This window comes from Sipha flava, unplaced genomic scaffold (genome assembly GCF_003268045.1).
Source record: "Sipha flava isolate LNK unplaced genomic scaffold, YSA_version1 73_pilon_pilon, whole genome shotgun sequence".
In the NCBI taxonomy this organism is placed as follows: domain Eukaryota; kingdom Metazoa; phylum Arthropoda; class Insecta; order Hemiptera; family Aphididae; genus Sipha; species Sipha flava.
The window spans coordinates 3,125,161-3,153,026 of record NW_020273613.1 but is presented as its reverse complement, the minus strand read 5'-3'; the positions used below and the strand labels follow the sequence as shown (position 1 = coordinate 3,153,026).

Sequence of the window (27,866 nt, the reverse complement as noted above, 5' to 3'; positions counted from 1 at the left end):
CTGTTTTGTTGCTTAGGAGCGCATGGATTAACGCGTGACGGAAAGACTCCGGCGGAGGCGTGGACGTTCGAAATGGACAGGTACATTATAAACATCGATTATCATTACGTTACATTAATACTAGTACTTCTACTACTATTATTATACTCGTACCGAGTATAACAATAATAACTTATGAATACGATACTGTTACGATTGATGGAACGCCGTGACTTTATGTATGCAGATTCACCCTACGTGTGATGTGGCTCGTGACGCGACAACGGACAGGTGTGCCGCGTTCTCCGTCCAACCCTCGCGCCACGGTTATCGTGTACACGCGTACGGTTCAATGTTAACGACCGTGGTGATAGTGACAAATTCGCGACCTGCGGGGGGTAGGAAAGTCCTTTTGTTCGGGTGATTTCGGTGTAATAGAGTGGTCATCGTTGATAAACGCCTCGGGATGGTTATTGTTTATTGTCGGGAGAGACATTAGAAAGATAGATGAACAATATGCGATTGAAGAGAAACTTCTGAGAGATTGACGAAAAAAGACCATCCAAGTCTATCGAATTCGGTACATTTAATATTATTATTATTATTATTATTGTAATGTACACGTGTGAAATACGATTCCGTTTCGACGAATCTTTGTGTCTGTTGACCGTTTTCGCCGTGCGCTGCACCCCTTAGGTCGTAAACCTGCAAACCGGCTGAAAAAATCGTTGACACGTCGTGCGCCGTCCAGATACACGCGGGTTTTACTAGCACGTTATTCGCCGCGGATACGGTTACCGACACAGTTACGGCGCAACTATATTATTATGTTTATGTTCCTACTTTCGTCACAGTTTGAAAACGTGCGTTAAACGAGCCGCCGCCGATCCGATTTGTAGCCGTGAAAGTAGCGCATGTTTTGACCAAATCCCAACACACGTATTGTAATATATTGTACTATACTTGTGTACACTCCCAACGCGAAGTCTACTTGTTCATTTTGCTTAAGTCTCTTTACACATGTTAACTGTGCACATTACAGTGCTCGGTAAATCCATCCCCGTAAAAATTATACGCTTGAAAAAATAAAATAAAAAAATATTAAAATAATCGATAAATCAAAACGTTTATTATACTCCCACGTTAGCGTCGGTCGGCGTATGCAATAATACTACAATATCATACATCTCCGCAATAGGTACTACAGGTACCAACTGCCACAGACTTGTTTTTGTATTTTTCGAACGAGTAGATAGAAAGAAAGATTTCTTACATTTGCAATCAAACATTTCAAAATAAATTATTATTTCAATAAAAATATTAGTTATGGTATGTAATGGGTCGGAATGTGTCAAAGTAGATTGTACCGTTTGTGCATTTGTATATTTAGATAATAATATTTAAACTAATATTTAGACCGAAATAAAATATCGTTCTACATGACTTCCACCTACTATTCTTCAATGTCTTCTCCTACGTATACCTAATGTGCTCGCTATCATGTAAACTATAAGATATAATATGTATAAAATATTCTTCATCAAGTCGACCGCTAACTTGGTCTGTCGATTTCAAACCGTGAGGGCACTATATTTTTATATTTTTTCAAAAACAAAACATGTCGATCAGTAGTTCATAGTAGACGTCCAGCCCCACACCGCACGAAAAGCGTAAATATTTAATAATTTACGTATCGCTGTTTGACGTCCGAGTACGTAAATACTGATTTAAAATGTACATCGTGAGAAAACAAAAACCGTGACTCCTTTAAGCTGGGATTTACGCGTAACACTTTAGCATATTGTTAATTTGATTTGAATATTTGACAGGTTGCCATGAGCTGAAAAAAAAGCCCTCGAGGTTAATGCCCCTACAGCAAATGCCAACTCATACATCGTGATTTCAACGAAATCAGTTTCTTTTGAATAATTTATAGTTGCAATGCGTGATCATTTGTAAATTTATACTAGGCCACCACAACTAATATTGAGCACTACTAACATCACTATACAAGTATATAATCATCACAGCTACTTTCGGACTGTAGATTTTAATTAAAATATTTGACTTGTTTATTTATATATGAGATTATGAGGGAAGCAAATTTTAAATTAAGGTTTTTAGTTTTACATTGTATCAGTGAAAATGCCTTGAATTTTCTGTTTAAGCCAATTCGTTAATAGAAAATTCAATAAAATTCATTTGAAGATGTCATTTTTGTTTAAAAACAAAACTAAATAAACTACGTACGAGTAGTCTTTTTTTTTTAAAAAAAGAAAAATGTGAAACAAAGTTTTTAACAAAATCAAATTATGTTATTATATTATAAATCGAAAATATTGAACATTTTTAGTGACGTTTGCATGTGATATGCGATTCTTATAGAAACTATAAGATTATACTATAATGTCTTACTCAGAATTTTGTTAAATAAAAAATTATAAATGAAAATACATTTGCCGTTATTTTTTCCAACATTCTATAATACAATTTATTACAAGCTAATTTATATGCTATTAAAATGTTATCGAATTTTATTATGAAATTTAAAATGCATTATATATATTGTGGTGATGATCTGTTTGAGAGAAAAGATTTGATGATATTGATGAGTTGGACTGGAAGGTTTAGTGCTGAGAGTTTGAAAATAAGGCCGTCGTGCCAGACCTTATCAAACGCCTTTTCAACGTCCAACAAGGTAGCCACAGACTTGATTCGTTTATTGAAATTATTTACGATGGCGTCGATAACGGTGAGAAGTTGGGTAGAGGTACTGTGGTTATGGCGAAAACCGTGTTGGATGTGATTATTACAGCTGCGCGGTAGATGGTTTATAAATACTAAAATACAGAAATAATTTTCAATAAGAAAATAGCAATACTACAATACGCATTACCCTGTAACCTACACAGAAATTGATCGTTCTCCATCGACCGCCTTAAATTCAATATTTATATATAAATCATGTCCATTGTCATGTAATCATGTGCTCTAAATAATTGTCATTACCGGACCCCAATTCTATGAATTCGTACTTTGATGTGTCTATAAATATTATTGTACAACAAAATAAATATTAGGCGTGAAACGTCCGTTATTTATTAAAAACTTGTACTGTACGCAGCGCACTCTCATCCACAACGTGTTCAGTGTTTATCGTCAGACCGTCTTCATATTTTTCATAATTTTGTCTATGACTTTCAATTTTATTTTATTCCTGAAATATTTTATATTTTGAAATGCATCGTTACATAATACAATCATTATCCAAGACCAAAAGAGTTCGCCTATAAACGGATGAAAATGTTGATGCCTCATATAAATATCTAGATAAAAATAATTTTATCTATATCTAGATGTATCTAGATAATTTTAAATCCAGATATCTTATCTATATCTAGATAATTTTTTATCTAAGCACAACACTGCCTACGACCAACCCAATTTATATTTCTTACTCAGACTCTGTGGTTTAGTCAACTTTTTTCTTTTTTATTTATAAACATTCAAAATCAATTGCTTTGCTTTTACACAAACTTTCATATTTCACTTTAAAGACGCTATGAAAAGCGTATTTATATTTACTTATTTTATACAAGTTATTTCATATGAATAGAAAGTTTCCATTTCCGTCGAATATTCAATTTTGTAACAAAATTATTGGCTTCCAAGCATGAATATGTAATATTGAAAACGTGATGGATAAAAATTCAATTACAAAATATTGAATCTGTACAATATTATTTGCATACAGAAATTTATGGTAAATAAACAGTTTTTCTGTAAAATTAATTAATAAGATAAAATGGTATAATTTTTTAGGAATACGATGATAAAAATATCGTATGACGATATTCTGTATATTAAATGGTTTTACTGTTAAAAAACTGCATAATTAAACACGTTTTTATAATATAAATAATCCATTTTGTCTATAATTGAAACTATCAATGAATAATATAGATATTATATTAATATACCTACAGTGCACTTTATTTTTTAATAAACAATCAAATTTTAAATATTTTTTGAGGAATTTCATATAAATAAATCAAAAGCAGTGTTATTAAAAACCAATTAGATAATCCTTCATGTTTTCATATAATTCTTTTCAAAGTTATTTTGTTTTGTATAAATATGGTAAAATAAAAGCCCATTACCATTATTAAAAGCCATAACCTTTATCGTAGAATAGAATTGGAAAATTTATGGAAATTTGATTTAAATTAAAAAGTTACTTCGATAATTAGGTATTCCTCGTGAAACATATGACCTAAAGCAAAATAGTCAATAATTTGTTCGAGGTAACTGAATAAATTATTTTTATTGATTATCTTAATTTTTGATTGATTAATTAATGTATTTGATCAACTCGCAGACTATAGGATAACTTGAATGCATTTTCTGAATAGATAGCTTATTATTTAATTAAATAATAAAATCATTTAAAAAAAAAAAAAAAAAAAAATGGGAACCAAATATTTTGAAGAATTTCTTCTATTACTTTATTATGTATAGTACATTCAAATTTTTAATTGTAAAATACAACCTACTTAAGATATATTCAATGTCATCATGGGAATTGTTACACCTACATTTTAGTTTCGGAGTGAAATAAGGAATATATTACTATGATGTGTGTTTTATTTATTTTAAGTTTTTTATCAGTCTTTACAATTTCATTTTAACCAAAATGATTGATCCAATCACCAAAAGCAGCAATGATTTCCGATAAAAAATATGGTCTAACTTATGCATTTAAGATATCAATATTTTAAATTTCTTAATCGTTTTTCTAATGATTGAGAAACACTAAAAATTACGAAATAATGGTAATATTTATTGCGTATAATTAAATTTTTTAAATTTGTAAAAAATATAATTTTTATACTAAAGTAACTGATGCATAATGGAAATGACATCAAGTGTTGATGTAATAAATTATACTTAATATTTATACAAATATATTGCTTTTCGATGACAAAAAACTAATTAAATAAAAACCTGTACATTTTTCAAGATTGTTGTTTTAAATATAAATTTTTATGTATTATTTAATACATTTTTGATTAGTTCTAATATCAATACTACTAAACGTGGACTTGTTAGTATATTGTTACTGTTGCTTATTCGTTTCACATGACACGTATAGCTTTAAAATAAAATACACTTCAACATGTATAAGAACTGTAATTTATTTATACTATGTACAATTATTCTAATTTCGGTAGACATGAAGTGGACAAAATAATTATTGCATGCACATCATGTACGCAAAACGTCACCAGTATAGTATCATAGATTTACATGATTACCGTTTAAATTATTTTCCCCTTGGGCTCTATTCGTAGATAATTAGCATTGTAAAATACTTCCTAATTGGGAAAAATGTTAAATTACAGTGATCCTATCAAATGTTGTATGCTAATCCCACACCTTTTAACTTTTATATACATATAATGATATATACGGGTTTGTGGACGTTGTCATACCGTAATTAATTATAAACCATGGACAACGATAGAACTCTGTTAAAGCACAAAAGGTTTCAATTGTGTAAAAATATAAAAAAAAAGGATAAACAAAAATTTCGTTGGTACCTGAATCCTGTATTATTTATATAACATACAATTATCTCGGGGGGGGGGGGGGGGTAAAATATTTCCTTACTTTTCTTGCTTTATTTATATTAAAATTATCAATGTGTCCATGAATGTAATGTGAAGTATTACTGCTATTTTCGATGTAAGTGAGTAATTAGCAAAGGTGTATTGTTACGTATATGCAGGTATACGCCGTACGCCCGTCAGATTTTCGATTTTCGGGGTTTACCTAAAGTCCAGTTCGCAATAGTAAAAATGTACGTTGTGTGTCAAATGTAGTGTTTGCCGCAAATATTTATAGAAACTAATTCTCATTTGAAATGTATAAATAAATAATTTCGTTATGCACGTTCAATCGTACATTAGTACAATAGCGTTTCGATAATTAGGGTTGCCAGATTTTGAAATCTCTGAACTGGAACATCATATTGGATGACGTTTGATGTAACGTTAATTTTGTGATTTAAATATTTTTATTAGCTAATACAAAAATACATTCTATTGTATATAATCATAATAGATAATGATATAATGTACAATATTGCTCTGTTTTTTTATTAAATAATAACCGAAAAACTAATAACGAACTGAAAGATCGGCCGGAACACCGGTACATGCCTTTAAAACTGGGATGAATTGCAAGCCAATCGATAATGTATAGTTTTCAACGATTCACCGTTGATCATATCATCATCATATTGATCATATGGATTTTTTTTTCTTCTCCTTTATTTTGATTGAATGATGTATAATAACAAAAGCCGCTCATTTTTTTCCATTATAACCAATGCATCGGACTTAATGTACAGTTTAGTCATTATTCATGAAACAGAAAAACACAAACACGAAAACACGTCCACACTAGAATGATGTTGCGACGCTAATGTATGTGTTGCGCCATAAAAAACCCCCTTAGCCGACGGATCGTGTGTGTGACATGCGTCGAAAATATTTGTGTGCGCCATTTTGCAGCAAACACGTTACTAAAACAAGTTCTAAAAATGTATTTGGGCGAAAAATGTTTAAAGAGGCCACAATATCTAAATTTTGCCTCAATTATGTAAGAGGGGGGGGGGGGAGATTTTATCTAAAAAATATCGATATTTGATTTTAAAAGAAAATTTAAATAAAATGTGAACAATTAAGAAAAATGTTAATCACATAAGGACTGCCAAGAGCGGTGAAACTCAAAAGCGCAAATCGACCTTTTTTTCGATGACCCAAAAGCGCAAAACGAATTTGCGTTTTTGTTCCTTTGTAGTGGAATAAAAGCGCAACAATAAACTGTATTGCTTGATACAATACTGTACCCATTTCACTATAAGTTTTATCGAGTTTAGTTGAAATTTAGTAGTATTGTATTGTATTAATACAATAAAAATGATACAGAAATATGACACTGATAAAAGTATTTTTTTGGATTGGCTTTTTTAACTTCCATTAAAATTTCTGATGCATTTATTAACTATTTGCTATTGATCCTGACAATTATAAAAAATCAATATTTTTATATACTTATATATTCTTCATGCATACTTTGAATTATTTTAGTAAAATTTATAAAAAAAAAAAATGTCACTATAAAAAAAATTGTAACTAAGAATCATGGTACACTAATTTTAATATCAAAATGTTAATAAATTAGTTAATACTAATAACGTTCTCGCCAATATATCTGTTATCTAAAACGAAAAATAAAATATATTATAATATTATAAATAATTATAAATTGAGTGATTTAAGGCTAAAACTTAACATTTTTAATCCAGATATTGATTCTCTCGTGGAGAAAAATCCAAAATTACATTAAATTGTTTAACTTTTGAATAATCTGGTTAAATTAATTTTTTTTTTTTCGATAACCAATTATCGTAATAACTGACGTATGTGCACATTATACATATATACATATATATATAACTGTTGATGGGCCTCAAAGTTTTTCTACGAAATTGGTAGTCCGCTAACCGTACATAAACCAACATACTATACTATAGTATGTTGGTTTATTTCATCTATTGAATATTTTATTAATATTTTTATAATTTTTTTTTTTTTTTTTTATGTATAAAATGAGAATAACTTTTCTGTAAAATGATAAATATAGTATATAAAAATATATTTAATAAACTATTATATACTGCCAATCACAATATCCAAATCTATACAGATGCATCCAAAACTCATGCCTGTATAGGGCTTGTAGTTATACATCAAGACACAATAATTTCAATTTAATATTCATAGTAGCATTTAAACAGTTGAATTCGTAGCCTTTCTTAAAGAAATTTAAATAACCCCTTCGAATGAGAATACCAAAGTTGACATATGTTACCACTCACTCAGTACCTTGTCTAATCTAAAAAATACTACACAGACTGAGATCTTGGCCATAAAAACTAACAATCTAATTCACTAATCCAGTAAATATATGCGCTTCATATGGACTCTAGGACATAGCAACATAATGGGAAATGAAGAAGCAGACAAAGCAGCCCGAAATGCAATTAATAATCCTAACAGTAAAAAACTATCTTTTTTATCGTCAGGTAACATTCACAGAAATTTTGTTAAATATTGTATATATTTATGGAACTTAGAATAGCATCATGTAGCAGAAAACAAATTAAAAGAAAATAAACACTTAGTAAAACTCTAATCCAAATTCAACACCTTAAGCCGTAAAAAAAAAAAAAAGTCTTATTAAATCTACTCAGAATTGGTCATACGAGAGACACATGGATATCTGATGGAAAATACGGAACCTCCCATATGTCCTTCACGTAACACAAACATTACGATTGTACATTTAATTAGCCACTGTACAAAATTCTTAGATACCATAGAAGAATTTCATATTCCTGTATGCAGCAATAGAGCTTTATTATGATACCAAAAAAAATATTTACTTACTTAAAAAAACTGAATTGTACAACTTAATATAATATAAATCGAATGTAAATATTATTCCATATATCTAAACAGAACATTCTTTTAGACAATTTTAAACTAATAACCATGTATTTTATGTTAAAAAATATTATAAATTAAAAAAATAATAATATTGTGTGGTGCTAAGTGAAAAATTATCAAGATATATTAAAAATAAATTGAATAAGATGTTGTTGTGGTTATTCAGTTAAATTATTTTTGAATACAGTATGTTTTAACACACATGACATAATATGTGACAATTATACTTTTCAAGTAGTTACCGACTTTAAATATTTAGGAACTAATATAAATAATTCAAATAATATGCATAGCGAGATAAAACTCAGAATTGCTGTCGCTAACAAAGGTTACTTTGCGCTAGAAAAACTATTCAAATCAAATTTATTATCTATTAAATCTAAAACTACCCTTTACACTAGTTATCTACGACCTGTTCTGTCTTATGGATGTGAAACGTGGTCGGTTATAAATGGAGATGAAGAAAAACTCATGACATTCGAAAGGAAAATACTAAGATGTATTTATGGCCCTAACATAGAAAATGGAAAATACAGAAGAAGAACTGATAATGAAATTTACAAAACATTTTCAAATCCCAATATCAAGTCCTTTATAAGAAGCAAATGATTAAAACGAGCGAGCCATGCCAGGAGTTCCACTGGTATACTAAAAGAAGTAATGGTTGGCACTATCAATGGGAAAAGACCTAAGAGACGACCCAGGAAGAGGTAAGTAGACATAGTCAAAACAGACCTCGAAGAATGTACTCGAGGATCAAAATTAGAAGAGTATGTAGACAGAGATAGAAGGCATCAAATAGTAGAAGCAACGAAGGCCCTAAATGGGCTATAAAAGCTTAAAAAAAAAAAAAAACCTTATGTTTTTTCTATCATTTTTTTTTTGATACTTCTTGAGTTGTGGATATTTTAGAAAATATTATGCTTGTTAATGTATTATTTTATGTGTAATATCTCACGAAATTAAATTTGTGAAGAATTTAATATCTGTTGTTGGAAGTCAGATATATAAAAATAATAACTAGTCGTGCACATGTCAAGGTGACTATAATAAAATGCTTTAAAGTAAAAATTATATACTCGTATATTAGATTGTATCATTACAAAAAAATATAAATAAAATAAAAACAAAAAGATAAATAGTTTATTTCTTATACTGGTTTAAAATAAGCTTTTGTATTTCTACCGACTCTGTTCTATATATTGTATAACACAATGCTTAATTAGATTAATATAGTTTAATTTAGTAACCGGACACCTAAACGAAATAAAGCTTGTACGTCAAAATATGTCAAAACCATTGGTGTTATGTTTTATACATATGGAAAGTTTGTCAATGGTTTTCACAACTAAATAAAAACAAATTTTAATCCAGAGGGCTCAAAGTGTACTTGAAATAGTTCAGTGTCGATTTATTTTAAGCAGCATTATAGCATTATTATTTATTTTATTTTTAGTATTATTTATTTTCAACATTTATTTTATTTTATTTCAATTTAAATTAAATTATTAAACAGTCTTAAAATATATAACACTAAAGTACTTTATATTATTTTGTGAACAAAAAAGTTTATATTATTTGCGTTGAATAAATTTTCATAACAATAATGAACTGCGTAAGAAATTGGATTCCACCTGAATTGTTAAAATTAAATTTAGCGAAATACATAAAACTGGAAACATTCAATAAGGGTGTGTAATACTACAGTAATGTTAATGAAATCACGCACATTTAAGTTTTCTACACAATACTATCATAAAATGAACACTCGGTTCTATACATTTAACATAAACATAATTACAATTAGAAATTTTAAAATGTATTAAGTACTTATAAAAAGTAATTTAAAAAATTATGAATACATGCGAGTACATTTATATCCAATATTTTTATTGAAAATGTTTTAAATTTTGTAGAGGATTGTATGTTTAAAATTTATAAATATAGGTTTTAAAATAAAATGTATTTTTTATTGTTTTTTATTTTTATAGAAAAATTTTATCCAACCAATATAAAAACAATTTATTCAATATATTTGTCATCATATTATGGAAACGGTGGTTAAACAATTTTATTTTAATGGTGGTTAATTTGTTACATAAAATTTAAAACGCGTTATTTTTAGTTCATGTAATAAAAACATTTGGTAATTGTGTATTTGTAACCACATATTTTTTATTAATATAGCTAATAGAATTAAAAATATTTCCATTACCATTTCAAAATAGTCTTTCATTTTGTTTTAAGTTTTCTTTTCCCTCGAAAAGTTATCATTTTGGAATTATGAATATAATAATTTTATTGACATATTAGGAAGTATAATTATGTTTATAATTAATAATGAATAAAAGTTTAGACACAAATGTAACATTGTACATTTATTTTATAATTATATAATTATAAGTTGTGTATCATAATCGGAAAGTACAGTGATAAAACAATATTTTATATTAAAATAACTAGTCATTACTTCCGAAAGCAATTTTCGGCATTACATCTAATTTATAGAATGTTTTTGAGCATTTATATGTTTACAGTTAAATGGTTTTTCATACATTTTTATGAGATTAAAATTAAATTTAAAAAATTTAAACGGTTCGTATTTAGTTATTTGTAGAATTAATTTATTGCATTTATAGTTAATAAAATATAAAAATAAATAACTGGTAAGAAACCTTTGTAAATGAGAATAAAATCCAAATCTATTTTGTAATTTCAGTAATATTTAGTTATATTCTAGAAAATTGGTGCAAACATTTCAAGTACAACCCTTTAAAGTACCTATCGTATACGTTAGTTTTTCGTTCTATTCACAACTTATGGGAATATATTGCAATTTTGGAGTACTTCGAGAAATAGTTTACAAATGTATACCTATGAGCAAAAAACACTTTATTCGAAAATCAATATGTTCACCATATCGTTTAGAATCATTGACAACATGTTCATTGTCCATAGTACCAAAACAATTATAAAAATCGATGCGTGCCCAATTAAATTTTTACAACGAGATACATTAAAGACTCGACAAGTTTAATGACGGCAGCATCGATTGGTGATATAAACATTTAGCGGACTAAGAAAATCTTTTTATAGTTCTGATGCTATGGTGAACAAGGCGGTTCAAGATGTGCAGTGAAGAGACAGAAAGCCCTGCTCCACGTTCCGGCAATTACGTTAAAAATACAACTCGGGATTTACGTTAATCTGGGCAAACAACCGATTATGCAGTCGAATATGTGTTTTCGAACGTTCGGTGTTTGTTCGAGACAAAAAAAATAAATGAAAAAAGTCGAATTCTGTCGGTGGAAGTGCACGACCAATGATAGATAGATTGCAAATTGCTAAACACTGAGATTATTTTTATTTTATTGGACCGCAGAAAGAAAGGACGATAAAAAATTCTTTAACAAAGCGATTTGCACACGTACGACACACACGCGCACGCACTCGTTCATGTGTATTACTCATTTTTACTTATCGTACACAAACACAAACAGTTATAAGGCACTAGCGCGCGCGCACCGGCTGACATTGACCGGTATGCCGAGCACACCGGAACGAAATTTCGCATAGCAAAATCTCGACGCCAAACAAAGGGTGGAACACAATAGCCCGTGACTGATGTGTTTCGTTTCGATCTTTGCGGATGATTCGGATCGCCAACCGCAATGCACAACGCGTGCGCTAAGAAATTCACCGCGGAAACACTATACATGTACTTCCTATTTTCTCTCTGTCGTTCTCTCTCTCTCTCTCTCTCTCTCTTCTATTCATCTGATTCGCCTCATTAGAACCTACAGAGTGCACGGAACGTAAAGTAGACTTCTACTGCGTTTATGTATATAATCCGTTTACGAAATAGGTCCGCAGTTTTAATCATCAGTCCTCCGGCGTAAATGTGTATAACGACGTATATCTGTGAAAAATGATTTCGCGAGATTTCGTTCACGCTTGTGGTAATAATACGTTAACTAAAATTTTAATATAATTTAAAATATTTTAAAATAATAATATTTATGTTGTTTTTTTTTTTTTTTTTGTCAATTACCGTAAAAATAAATTCCACCGTCCATATCGGTGTGATAATATGGATCCGCTATTTTAAGAACTTATAAACGTATTCACGACCCATAAAATCGTAGGAAAGTAATTCGTTATTCCTACCATATTGCCTCCTAGCGTGGCATTCGGTCGGTCGGACGTTCAAAGAGAAAGTTGATGAGTGAGAAAAAATACTGAGAAAATATAATATCACCGACGTAGTCTTCCATCAACGTTTATTACGTTCAAATACTGTTCATGCCGTTCGCGTATAGTCTGCTAAACTAACATTTTAAAATTGTCGAGCAGAAATAACAATGTGCAACGTAAATAATTATGGTATAATTTAAGTCGAAACAGTAGTTCATCATCGTTACGCAACAACGATATATATGTTGTATTCTAGTTCTGTGTGCGCAGTCTAAGATGTACTTGTTCACGACAATATAATTATGACGAAAAGCTCGCAATCCACACGTGATATCTGAAGGTCGTTGTTTTTATTTGTTATGTATCGTGACGCGTTCCGTCTGTAATGGAGTTATTTAATCATGATCATACGAATCGTGGTGTACTAAAATTATGAAAAATATAACGTCGAATAAAGTCTCCTACGTTCATAAAATAAATTATGGCCAAATTTTTTCAAAATCGATTTTAATAATAACGTAGTTAGACCGGATCGGTCCGATGTTCGGGTGAAAACGGAACGTTTGCTACTGTAGTCCGGTCCCTATATCGATTAGTATGTACTACGTGGACTACCGTCAACAGTAAAAAGCCGAAACGCATATAATATAATAGCCCAGCTGGGAAATATTTATTATCTGTACGCGTATCACGTGTGGTCAAGTATACCTCTGGGAGGAGGCATATTTATAAAACAAAAGGATCCGTCGAGGACGGTTTCCTTGTGACAACGACAATGGTAGTCACTTTATTAAATTTATGGTTAATGGTGTTCGGATGGAAATGGCAGTATAGATTTCGAGTGGATGTTTTCGGGAACAATGAAAAACGATATTCGGACTTCCATAAACTCTACACCCTCGCCATCAGTTAGTAATTCCGGATCCCGTAAAACCGGGGTTTCGTTTAATGCGTGTCGTGTCGAGTAAACCACAGTCGTCGTATCACAGTCACACGTGTCGCGTGTGACAATTACTGTGACAAATAACTTAGTTGCCGTCACAGCAAGTGCCTGAAATACTGTGTCCTGAAGAATAAAACGTGTGCTACGAATTTTCTAAGTGTACGTCGACAAAAATCACTCCATCTTTAATAACTCTCAAATTACATTACTCGAACATTCTTTGTGTTTAAGATTTTCGATCCTGAACGGACAAAATGGTTTACAATAACGATGTTTTCTTTGCGGTTAAACTTCGGATAGTAAATCAAATAGTCTAAAAATACCTCACATCTACTTTTTAGATAGGCGATAGGACACCGGTGGTTATATTGAATTGTAAGCAATTTTTCGGTTTTCAATCAGTCGTTTTTCAAAGTATGAGGTATGGTTTGAAAACAATTTGGAAATAGTGTGAAACATCGTCCGGCTACCGTTAATATTTAGAAAAGTATTGATTAGGTACCTATACTATTACTGTATTATTGTGAGACTCGTCTTTGCTGCGAGTTCTTGGACGAGTGTTTTGTTTTGTTCATCAATGTTTGGAGTATGAAATATTTATAAGTTATTAAAGTTACATTTTTAAATTCTGAAAATTGTTGGTTATTACCTCTGAGTTATCCTCCAACACATACCATATTCACCGTTCATTTTTTATTCATCGCACATCAAACCTGCTCATTGAATTAGTATATTTGTATAGGTTGTAGAGTTTCTCGGATAGAATTAAAATAGATCTGATAATGAATTTATGAATTATACAATTTACTTGTTCGATATACTGTATTCTAGTACGTGCTGTAGGTAATCGGTATTGTTTTGGTTTTAATCAAATATAAATTAACAACTTTTTGATAGTATTTTTGATGTAAATCGAGAAGCCTCCTTCCCCCTTCCTCACTCGCAGAAACTTTGTAGGCTTTAAGTGTTTTTTTGTTAAGTCGTATGCTTTTAAACACTGGTCCTAGCTACTGTGCACGTTTACTGATCGTGACAACGAAGTATTTATTGTTACAGCATGGAAAATAAAACGTCATTCTAAACTGAACTGCGCGCGCGTTAAATCCGGAGCAGCAGCAGCCCCTGCCGTTACGCATAATCGGGATTTAGGCCGATTGCGTTTATTGCCTTCCCGTCCGCGTGGTCGGGCCTCTCGTTTGCGGATATACCTGCCGCCCGCACTAATGTGTGCAAAACGATGAAACACGCCCGAGCTAAAAATAATACAACCGACACGTATTACCGGCGGCGGCACGTCGACAAAAGCGCGTGGGTACGTTATTAAAAAAAAAAATAAAAAAAAAAACACATTGTGAACGTAAAACGAATTCAATTGTACCAGCGGCAGATGAAAACATTACACGGAACACGGGCGTCAAAATAGATTTAAACGTGCGACGTGTCTTTGGTTTTGTTCCGCTTACATTATGTAATTCGTAATGACGTACGGATATTATACACTCGTTTCTTGGCGACGCGAATAAAACGATAACTAGTCAAATTCTATATTTGTTTGTATTTTTATTATTTAGCATTTAGCGGTTGTAGATGCTACATAATTGTATTGTGTGTACGTTATTATTTTGTACTCATGACTTGATGTGGACGTTGGTTTTCAAAACCGGGCCAAAGGCATACTGTTTTGAAAATTAGTTTAGAGAAAAAAAACAATGTGTTAATTACAATTCTAAAATCATTATGAAAATGAGAATATTAACTCGATGCGTAAATATTTATTTTATAGAAAAATTGTATCGGGAGTTTTAAATATTTTTAATATAGAGGGTTAGTGAAGCTCAGAGCGTTATTTTAAAACAAAAAAATGATATTTTAAACAACAAAATATTATCTTCTTTGTGGACGCATAACTTTTTTATTTATTCGTATAGAACAGACAATAAAATATAATGGTATATACATTTTGTAGATAATAATATAATTTAAATGTAACATTAATAGTAATACTTATTATACTTTAATCAGCTTTTCGAACAAATTTTACAAAATCTATTTGTATTCATTCTTAACAAGTATTGCATTAAGTTGCTGCAAAATGATATGTGGGTGGTTTTAAATATGTTCGTCTTTACTGTTGGTAAAATTATATTTTATTAAAAACTTTTAATTTTTCTTTTCGTTTTATCTTTCATTCGTAAATCGATCGCCGCTTTAACACTGCCATTATTCGTTAAACATTTGCCCCCTGATATTTTTGGATCAAAAACTTCCCCTAATAATTTGTGGTTTAGGAGTTACTGCACGACCGGATTGTGGTATGATATCAAATAAGAGGACTATGAATGTTACACTGTAACGTATGTAACCCGTTTGTGCGGACTGTATAAAATAGGTGTTGCGACCTATTACGGTGTTCTCGTTAACGGCGAAACGTTATCCGTACACTAATAGCTATACTGTTTATATATCCGTCGGTATTTACTTTTTTGGACGCAGTGCAAAAACTCCATATTCATTCTGACCTATGCGAGACATCGCGGTTAGGACATTTCTTCGCGGTTCGGTAGTGCATAGCCAAGTTAGGTTCGCTTAAATATACACGTGTTCGTTTATTACGTGCTAAATTACGTAGGTACATTGTACAGGCTCGCGATCAGCCGCTGCGGTTTTCGCTCTCGTGATAATGATATGGTTTTCCGTTTACTCACAAGAACAAAACCGAGTTTTATTGTTTTAGTAGTGGTTGGTTGAAATAAGTAAATAACATTTCGGTGAGTACGAGGCTGTGTAATGGTGTTCGATAGTAGGCGGTAATGTGAAATAGATTTAAACAAATCGTGCGCGTCAGCAGATGGACGGTGTAATGGGTAATATATTACAGTATTTTTCGAACTGTTAATAAACGACAATAAAACAGTACCGTACACACGTGGTGTTTCACTCGGATATCCTGCTGAGCGGTGCGGTGTACGCACGTATTTTCGATGCACTTGAATATTGTTCAAAACGTTTTATTTCCCCCGCAATAGTCGTCACTGAGGCACAGCAGAACAACAGTAGCTTTGTCCGGCAACTCGTTAATCCGATAATTAAACGAATTGTTCTCGTTCGGTTGTACCGTTGATCATAGAATTTATTCAATAATCAATTACTGTTAACGTAGTTGGCTGCGTACATTCGCTCGGAAACAAAACAACCAACTATGTTGTATACGTGTAATCGGGAATGGTTATTTTATTTTATTTTTTTTTTTTTAAATAGTGTCGCCGCTTGCCCATTTACGATTATATATAGTACGCGCATTGACATTGTTACCTTACCACGAATTAATTGAGGCACAGTCTCAAGTGTTATTCTTTTGAGTAACCATTGAACGTGAAAAATCCAGACAAAGCGTTTTTCTTTTCATACGTGTATATATATATATATATATAAAAATACGTGACGTTTTTCAACCCTAATTGGATACTTGTGTGTTCAACTTTTACCGCTTTATTAAATATTAACTATGATATTTTGATGATTCCAGAATTCTAGCTATTTTTTTTTCTACATCTTATAAGATATAAAAAATATATTTATATATGCTGTCGTTGCGAAAAGGCTATACAGATAAAAATGATACGTATATAAAATTGCGTACGCGTAACATTTTTGTTTCGTATCATTGCACCATTCATCTCCATTATTGTTTAAATAAAATTGCAAAATTAGGGACATTTAAAATAGTGTCTTTTTATTTTTTTAAATAAAACAAACATCATTTAAATTTTATGTCATTGCAATTTCTTTTTGATTCCACTAGTTTTTGTTTTGGGCTTAAGATATAATTTTTTATAGTTTAAGTTTTGTTTGAAATAATGATGATAATGGATCATATTATAGCCTATTTTTGTATATTGGAAGTACTATATAAGTCATACATGATAGTTTGGATAATTCTGAAAGCCTGGAAATTCTAAGTAATTTCCCAGAATCAAGAATTTAAGGGAAAACGACAACTGTGTACTGCCGAGTTTGATTCTTGTTGGAAAGAAACAACTGTCGCATTATTTTACAACTTTTTCATTTTTCATCTATTATTTATTTTAAAATTTTGTTGACGAAATAAAATCCTAACTATTTATTTGAAATTAAAACATAATTTAATCAAATTTAAAAAAAATTGTTATTCAAACATTTTTTATAAAGTTTTTATTAATTTTAAATTGGTCATTAAACTAAAATAAATTAATATATTAAAAACCACGTAAACAGTGTTATAATGAATTTCATATTGCTTTTCTTTTGATACATTTTGTACTACTGTGTTTTATAACTTTTTATGTATTATAATATAAATGTTGATTTTAAATTATTTATGTAATTTAATGACCATGTCAATTCTTATACACAGAAGTGTATAGACTTACATTTAAACACCTCGATTTTTTAGTTTCAGTAGCTTTTCAAACGTGTATGTTCAACTGTAAAGTAATTTGAAAAATATTTATTTAAAATACCAACTAAATTAAATTTCCAATCGATTGATATGTCAACTAGGAAATTCGAATACATTTCTACAAAAATTTAATTTTTTTTTACAACTATTTAAATATAAAATATACGAGTATAAAATATCTTATATAAAAATAAAAAAACTTTTTTTTTTTTGAAACGTTAAAACATTTTTTTAAAACGAATGAACCCATCCATTTAATAAGTGAGACAAGTTATAGTTTATGTATTTTGTCTGCACTTTTTTTTTAGAAGATTTTAGTTTCGATTCGAGATCAATCGTTATTTCTAATTAGTAATAAGTAATAAATTATTACCATTACACTTTGTCTCAAGGCTATTTTGCTCGTTTTAATAATAATAATTTTAAACCATGTGATTTTCGTCTTACATAATTTTTTACCTATCTATATAATAAGAATGTAATACCGTAAGCCTAATCTATAATAGACATAAAAAATGTTCATAAGTCTTAGTTGTTACAAAAACAATTATTCAATTAAATTACGAGTACTATTAATGCATAACGAGTTCATTTCTATTGTGACATTTGTGTAGAATTTTGAATAACCGTATTAAACAAGGAATATATATAACATTTTTTTGCAAAACCATTATATTTTAAGAATAATATTATTAATTAAATCCTTCAATGCCCTTAAGTACAGTTGGTGTGTCAACGAAACCAAAAAAAATTCATTAATTTTAATAACTTAAAACATTTTTTTCATAATTTATCAGTCGAAAATTATAATTATGATTAATATGACTAAATGAAATTCATAGTTAACCTAATAATTTATTTTTAAAATAAAATGTATTTTTAATTTAATTTTTTTTTTTTTATTAAAATACTCCTAATTATTTTGTGAAATAGTAAATAATGAAAATACAAGTAGCTCTATAGCTTATAATACAAGTATAAACTTAAAACGTATTAAAATAATTATAATTTGAGGAATTTATAATTATTACATTTTTGGTTATTTCGTCGAGACAACCGTCGGGATGGTTCTATAGCTGTTTTTACTTTAATCAAACTTATCTTTTGTCATCTACAATAAAACGTGTATTGAATTAATTATAATTTTACTTTTGACACTATGTCCTACGATAAACCGAGTTTACAAAATATAATCTAAAAAGCAGTCAGTACAAATTTGCTTCTTTTAGTGAGCTGAGCCAGCTGTATGTATTATAGATAAGTAAAAATATTCCATTTGCGAATTCACTCAGTTATGAATTTATTGTAGAAGCAATAAGGCAACTAGTGTTATTAACTAAATTCTTGCAAGAACAAATGGAATTTAAAATGGATGTTTATTTTCGTGGTTCAAATGTCATGATTTATTCAATTATTAATTATTTGAAATAAAATCAGTTAAAAAAATAAATTATATTTTCTAAAAACTTAATTTTTAGATTTAACTAACTGCTAGATTAAAAATTTCCTAAATGTTGTTACTGTATTGGAAACATTGCATGAGCAAAAAATAATTTAAAATTATAAAAATTACTTTGCATATACATTATCTGATACTTATAATATACTAATAATAATGTCTACTTATCTTTATTAAAAAAAAAAAAAAACTATATAACAGTAAAAATTGGTGTACAACCTATTTTTTAGTCATTAATAGTATTTTATTCGTGGTTAAACCGATTTTCAGAAACAGTTATAATAATGACGTGTTTATTTGATTGTGACGTTATAAGTATAAATTAAGCCATAAGTCGTTTGTAACAGTACTGTTATAATAGTCAGTGCTTTTTTCTACAACGATAATGACTTAAAACATTAAAATAATAACCGAAGCTGAAACATCAGTTTTTAAAATAATCAAGCCCTAAGAGGCAAAATAGCGTAAGATTTTTTAAATTTTAAATTGTTTAATAATGTATCTTCGTCAACTCTTGACATTAATTTTAATTATTACCAATTTAAAAATTTAGTTATCCTTAGGAAATCTTTCAATCAATTGTTGTTAACTTTCAGAATTATTTTTAATCGAAAAGTAATTTTGATCAAACGACAACACTTATACTCTTTTGAATAAGACTTGAATATTGAAGTTTAGCTTGGAAGAATATTATATAGGGTACACGTACCGTATAATGTTTGTATATTTATGTGACTCATCATGATATGTACAATACAAATATCCTAGCGATGAAAATTACTTTGGATCAAAATTTGACAATCTCTTTTTATCGATAGTAACCATGACTTGTACGACAAATACTATCAACAATAGTGTTCGACGTTTAGCAAAGTCATCTAGGAGATTAATGTGCAAAAAAAATATCTTATTCGCTCGATTATGTCTAGCTAATCCAACCATGCATAAATTGTAAATAACGCATAAGGATTCAAATTTAGAAGATCGAGTTTTCAGGATAATATTATTATTGATAAATAAAATTAATACCTGAGCTTTATACTAGTTAACGATATAACGCCTTAATACTTGAGTCACGATGTTATTGTGTTTTGAAAAGTATTATCCTGTTATAAAGCGTATGTTTTCGTTTGGTATCGTTTCGTATTGTTTTGGTTTGAAATGTATTATTTTTATTATTGATCGATCCGCTGTATCGGATGATGGCTATATTATCAAATTATACCAGGACTCGTCCTGTGTAGAAACGGTTTTAGTTGCTAGAACGTAGAGATATTATACTATGAGTTCTCATTTAAACTTGAGCGAGGTACCTCATTATTAATATTATAATTCCTATTGTTGTTAAAAAAAAAATCATTTTAATAATTCAAAAGATTTTATAATTGTATATTTTTTTCATTGGAACGTGATGTTTTTCAACAATTTTGTTTATTATATTTACTGATATCAGTACGCGTTAGTATTGTATGCACATGGTATAATCTTTTGACCGAAAATATTCCTCCGCCGTTATCATCAAGTAGTTAGTAGCTTACTCGTGAATTCCAGTAGATTTGTCAGGGACACTTTAAGAGGGGGGCAAAAGGGACATTTACCCAGGGTGGAAGTTTTGAGGGGACTTTAAATTTGTAGAGAAAATGTATACGAAACAATATTTTTACAAAAGTATTTATTACAAAATAATAGAAACATCATTATATTCTCTCTACCCAGACTTGAAAGATACCATGTAAATATATTGGAAACCCCAGAACTATAACTTATAATAATTATATAGCAATGTACTATTATACATTATATTATACAGCAGAGTATTTTATTTAATATAACATTTATGTAATATATCATAATATGTAAACAGTTAATTATACAAATTTTATTCATAGGTATGTAAATATATATATGGGAGAATAATAATAGATCTTCAATAATTGAAAAAATATGGTTTTATTAAATCGGTTATAGTTATTAAACTTGATAAGGAAAAGAGTTGTGGAAATAATATTCCATTTTTAGTCATACCGGTATTATATTATAAAAATATAAAAATTTAGAAGTTTTGATGTATTATTTGGGATTTATCAGTGATGTAATTATAACTATATTACAATAATTACACGTAACCACAATAGTTTCTTCTAAAGTAATACATAATATTAGGTATATATAGGTACTATACAAGTAATAATTAATAATATATTAATTTACATATATTTGCATATAAACAGATACAAAAATTTTAATTATTATTATGGATGTAGTTACCTAAACTATATTACATTCATCTAGATCATATTAACATTAATTTTATTGCAACATTGTATGGTGGAACTTAATGTAATTGAATTGTAAATAAAAAATACATAATTGTAACCATCAAGCCTACATCAATAAACTTTGAAACTTAAAAAAAAATGTGAAGTTGAAGAAATAATTGTCCGAGCGAAACGATGAAAATCTTTTTCTCTTTTACTTACATAATTATTTATCAATATGCATAAAGGCGCAAAATTACTTCCCCCCCCTATATTGACCTTTATTACGCCCCTGAGATTTGTGCCTGCGTTTTACACAATACAATAGCCCATTATTTCATCATTATCAGCCAACGTTTATCGTTTACTTCGTTTATTTCAATGTCTACCGTAATAGTGGGAAAAAAACCTATCATTGGATTCGTCGAATTAGATAGGTTAAAACGGTGTAAACGCCCGGTAAACGTAGTACATAGATGGGCGCCCGTCGAAAACGGCTAAAACGCGTGTGCCCTGAGTGAAGTTAAACAATACAAATGTGATGGCCCAACTCCGATACCGGTCGGTATTTCGATTCCTTTTGGATTTCAACGGCTACGGTAAAATATTACAATTAGTTTTGTTGTATTGTCGTTTTTTGTTGGTTCAGCGTAATAGCATAATAATAAACACATTCAATTGTATTCGCACATACGTATCGACATTTGGTTTTGACGTTTGCCTAATCGTAAATATACGGTGACTCCCGTTAGCACGGTCTAATGCACTTGAAATGACCTATATTCTCCCAAACTGACCACTCCGGTGGCCGTCGCAGAACCGTAATACGAGTGCTCTGCGTACAGAACATCGTGGTAGTGGCCACTTATCGAACGGTAATTTTCGGAGCGTGTTAAAATCGAACAGAAGTGTCACAGATTTATGTCAACCGACACACGCCGACCGTGTCCAGTATGATATCCGGTTCGTGTGTGCACGTGAGCAACTCGTCCGAGAATATGTAAAAATGTAGGTTAAAGGCCGTTGCGTTTGTATTTCCTATCGGTTTGACAAAGTCATACACATTTTTTTTTCTTCCATTATTGAATTTATAAGGAATCCACGCCCACGCCCGGTGGCGAATCGTTTTATCGGAAAATCGTATTTTATTGTGTTCCGTTTAAATGTATCGCTCATTGCTATAAACTACGCGGTCAATTAAACACACAACAATGCAATTATCAATAAATCCCTACCCTATTTGTTCGCGTTAATGAAATCACAACTTGACGTTTATTCACCGTTTTGTAATCATTATTATTTCTGTTTATGCATATATACAAACTCACACACACGCGCGGTCATATAAAGACCACCTGGTGGTTTTTCTCTTGGTCGGAAGTTATAAATGACCGCTCGTAATTATTTTCGTACGCTTCATTTTGTTTTATTAATGTGCAAAAGTAATAAATGCGTCCGACGATTTTAAAACGTTGTATCTGATATCCTGATGTGGATTATATTATGCCAGTTGTCTGCGCCTGTATCATCAGGTACACAGTGTACGAAGTAACTTGTGCCAGTGCAGGCGTCGCGGTGCCGAAGAACCTGCTAAAGGATATTAACACCAGTATTTCCTTATTGATGATTGAAATAATAGAAATGTAACTCCAATACGTTTCGTGGTTATAGTACATCAAGCCTCCTTAACTATGCAATACGGAAAACGGTATTAATCATGCACGTAACGGCACTCAGCGAGTCACAACTAACCATGTAGAATAACAGCCAGCTCGAGTGTGACGGCCAAACACGAATTCAAGATTGCCAATAGAATTCGATAATCGTGGGCCTTTATAGATTAGTTCTACTTGCCTGTATTATTAGTTTTTGTAGTAAAGTTCAATCACGTTGTGTATAATTTATATAATTATATTTTATAATTTATAATTATAATATTGTATTATAATATATATTATTATTTAATATAATTATATTACAATTTCGTGCATTAACATGCGATAGGTTTAATTGATTTTTTTCAACTTCGTGTGCACTAACAATAGCTAACAATAATAAGGACGTTTTTAGAACGATTTGTTTTCTCCGCGTCCTTCATTGCTGTAGTAATTAAAAATGTTCTATTACGTAGGCAATATTTGTTATTTGCACCGTACTCAGTACGATGGAAATAATTCAACCAATTTAACAAATAAATGGTAACTGTGATGTACTCATACATTATAATACATTTTATCGAAATGTAAATTTTTCAAAAGATCGTGTTTTAATTAAAACTTAAAACTAAATTGTTCTTTCTAAAACTGTTCTTTATTATATTACATAATTTATTTGTATACCATTCGGATACTATTTTCTGACAAAAAAAAAATGTAAATCTATATTAGGTATATTTCATTTGGTTATGGCAGGGATCCGGGTATAGCTCTATAAACTATTGAAAATTTCTCTAGAAAATAGTTAATAATTTCCTTAAAAATAATCTTATAGATTAATTTTATTATTAATTGTTTTTTTTATGTATCTAATTTATCATTTTTAAAAAAGTACTCAACATTAATTACAGTAGAAAAAAAAAACTTGTATTTGAATTGTTTAACTTGATGTATTTTTAGATAAACTCAGCAGTTAATATCCAAATATTTATTACATTTTTTTTTAAAATAGAATAATTAATATAAACGTAACAAAATCACCCAGTCGGACGGTACGTGCGTGTCGCGGTCGACCGGGTAACTCCCCACACCGGTACATCGGCACACCGATCAGACGTATTTATCATAATCTTATCGTTTATATCGATACGTAATAATGTTTAGCGTCAAACGGAATCACCTCTGTTCTAAATTAATTAAATTTAAATTATTAAGCTAATGTACAAATATACATAAAAAAAAAAAAAAACAAAATGACCGAAAAATACTAAAATAAAAAAAATAAAGCAACGACAAGTACAGAAAAATGTGAAATTAGAGTTTCACCGTTGAAATATCTCGAAGATATTACGTAAAACGAATTTTATTCTAAGGACAAATGTGGATTTTACATTGAAATCCGAGCGTCAGTTATGACATAAATCTTGTGTTCCATTCAGGTTAACTAGCAAAATGTACAATTAACATATTGTTATTATATATTTGTTATTAATATCTATTCTATCTAATCTAATCTTATTCGCACTAATTTATGGATTGACGTCCGTGTATTTGATGTTTAAATCAACGTAGGGCTAAAACGTATACTAACGAAATACATATCCGCGTTGAATTTAAATATATGAACGTTGTATTTTTTTTTTTAATGTTTAATTGTTTGATATTTGTTTCAGAACTTTATGGAAGACTACCATAACTTCATACGCGGGTTGGTTCACTAATTCATTTCGACGACGAAGATCAGTATTAGTTGGTCTGTTACTGAGCATACTTCTCCTAGTAATTTGTGTACAATACAACACGACAAACGATATAGGTATCCAAAGTATTCGAACTACCTTAATAATGTCTGAGTTTGAAACCAATGAACAAGCTTTGAGCAAACAGCAACAATCTGTGCCAATCCCTGCACAAGTTAAAAATATAAAAAAAGACGAAGATATTAATTTCATTGAAAGACAGCAGCCGGCCCGTAAGAGTCGACGGACTCAACTCAATACCGAACTTCAAGAACCACTGCCATACGTGCCTCCTCATCGATTAGTGCACATCGATTTCAAAGGAGCACCACCCAAGTTGCTTTATCTTCAAAAACTCTTTCCGTTAATTAAGAAATTTGGAGGGACTGGTCTTTTGCTTGAATGGGAAGATATGTTTCCTTGGAGTGGAAATTTGTCCCCAATGGCTGCAGGAAACGCATACTCCAAAGCAGATATCAAAGAGATTTTAAAAATGGCTTCGGAAAACAATTTGGAAGTAATCCCGTTGATACAAACTTTCGGTCATGTGGAATTTGCATTAAAACTACCAGATTTCGCTCATTTGAGAGAAGTCCAAGAATCTCCACAAGCGCTTTGTCCGTCTAACAACGCTTCTTTGAATTTCATCGAACAAATGATCGATCAAGTAAATGCCCGTAAAATTACTACTGCGTGTGTGTATTTATACATAATTGTTAGTAAAACTAAACATTTCGTATTTTCAGATCCTGGAAATTCACGGAAACGTGAAATATTTACACATTGGTTGCGACGAGGTGTTCCAAATGGGAGAATGTTTCAGGTGTAGAGCTAAAGCCAGAGAAGACTTGTTCTTATCGCACGTGAAACAGGTGGCCACGTATGTACGCATGAAGTCCCCGGTCACAACTCCTATTATTTGGGACGATATGCTACGACATTTGTCCGTGGCCACAATGCAGCTATACGACATTGGAAAATTAGTTGAACCAATGGTAATTATAGTATTAATTTTTAATCGGATTGTTTAAAGTTGTTGTTTTATATATGTACATCCCCAGGTCTGGGTATACGCCGAAGACGTGTACAGATTTGTTATGCAAATCGTTTGGGAAAAATATCAAATTGTTTTTCCTCACGCGTGGACAGCTAGTGCCTTTAAAGGTGCATTTGGAGAGACATTATACATTCCAAACGTTAAAAGACATTTGGAAAACAATTTAAATTGGTTGCAATTGATGTCGAACGAAAACAGTCGGTTTACAGGAGGATTTAAAGGAATTGCCATTACTGGATGGCAGAGGTATTATTGCACATATTGACTTATACAATATTATTTCATTTTTAGATCATATACATATTTTTTGTCTAATAACTTACATTTGCTATATCTACCGACCTTTTGTAATCTATTACTTCAATGCAACAGGTATGATCACTTTTCCGTTTTATGTGAGGTCCTACCGTCATCTATACCGTCAATGGTCGTGAATCTTTTGGCCACCACTAATGGCTACATGAATCAATCTCTGCAAGCAAATTTGAATGAAGGACTCAATTGTGGTATTTTTAGCCATACCAATGAATATGATGGAGATTTTCTGAATTTGAATACTGATCCTTATCTCTGGGAACAGTTTTCAAGGTGCACTTTTCCTGGAAATCAATTTTTCAGGTAATTAGCGTTAATTATTCGATTTTTTTTAAAATAATTCTCTTATATATACTATACATAATTTACTCTATAATTTATATTACATTTCCAGGTTACTGTATAGATTGCACACTATTGAAATAGATTACGATGAATTTATTTTGGTGACTAAGAAAAATCGTGGTTGGATGACTAGTTACAATGTAGAACATGACTTTTCAGCACCAATCCGTGTGGACGAGTTAATGACTGACCATTCTCACATCCATAGATCCCTTTTATCATTAATTAGACCGTTGCAGGAGTCACTGATTGGAATATTTGATAAATACACGGTATCTGAATGGATAGAACAAAGAATTTATCCAATGATTAGAGAATTAGAAAAAATACAAAAAGAAGCACACGATTTGAAGGCTAAGAAGACATGGCCTAAGAGACCCCTTCCTATGTTGAAAGAACTGTCGAGAATTGGAGTAACTGATCGTGAACTTTCTACGCCATCTAATGACGGAACATAATTATTGATATTTTTGTTTGTTAATAAAATGCGACTATTATAAATTAGGTATCAACCATACGTCTTGTAGTTAAACAAGTATACACGAGACCTTAAAACATGGTATAAAGTTGATAAAGTTTCAGGGTTTTGTGCGAACTGCATTTCAAAAGGGTATTATTGTAAAATAAGTGATTCATAGTTAAATGTTTGATTAAGTTTGTCCCACCGAGTGTTAAGTAAGGTCTCGGTCTCTATAGGATATGTGCAATATAGTAAAACCATACGATAAATCTAAATTTGTAAATATAAATTGACCAAAATGTATTAAGTTTTAATTTTAAAACATAACTTGATTGACACAAGAACTTGCACAACAATGCTGTGCCATGTGAGTTTTAACTTCATTATATCTTTATTAATTATTAAATTTAGGAACAATTTAATTAAAATTAATTTTATTAAAAACTTG

General features: G+C 30.3%; 1 protein-coding gene across 1 annotated transcript; it reads left to right on the top strand.

Moving 5' to 3' along the window:
* LOC112692378 (hexosaminidase D) lies at positions 1-27,866 on the top strand (the record flags this gene model as incomplete). The annotated part of the gene is given in 6 exon segments (XM_025567035.1): positions 1-80; positions 25,176-25,908; positions 25,988-26,236; positions 26,303-26,544; positions 26,671-26,916; positions 27,008-27,866. Coding segments are annotated over 6 exon segments (1,959 nt in total), but the record flags the coding sequence as incomplete, so codon positions are not given.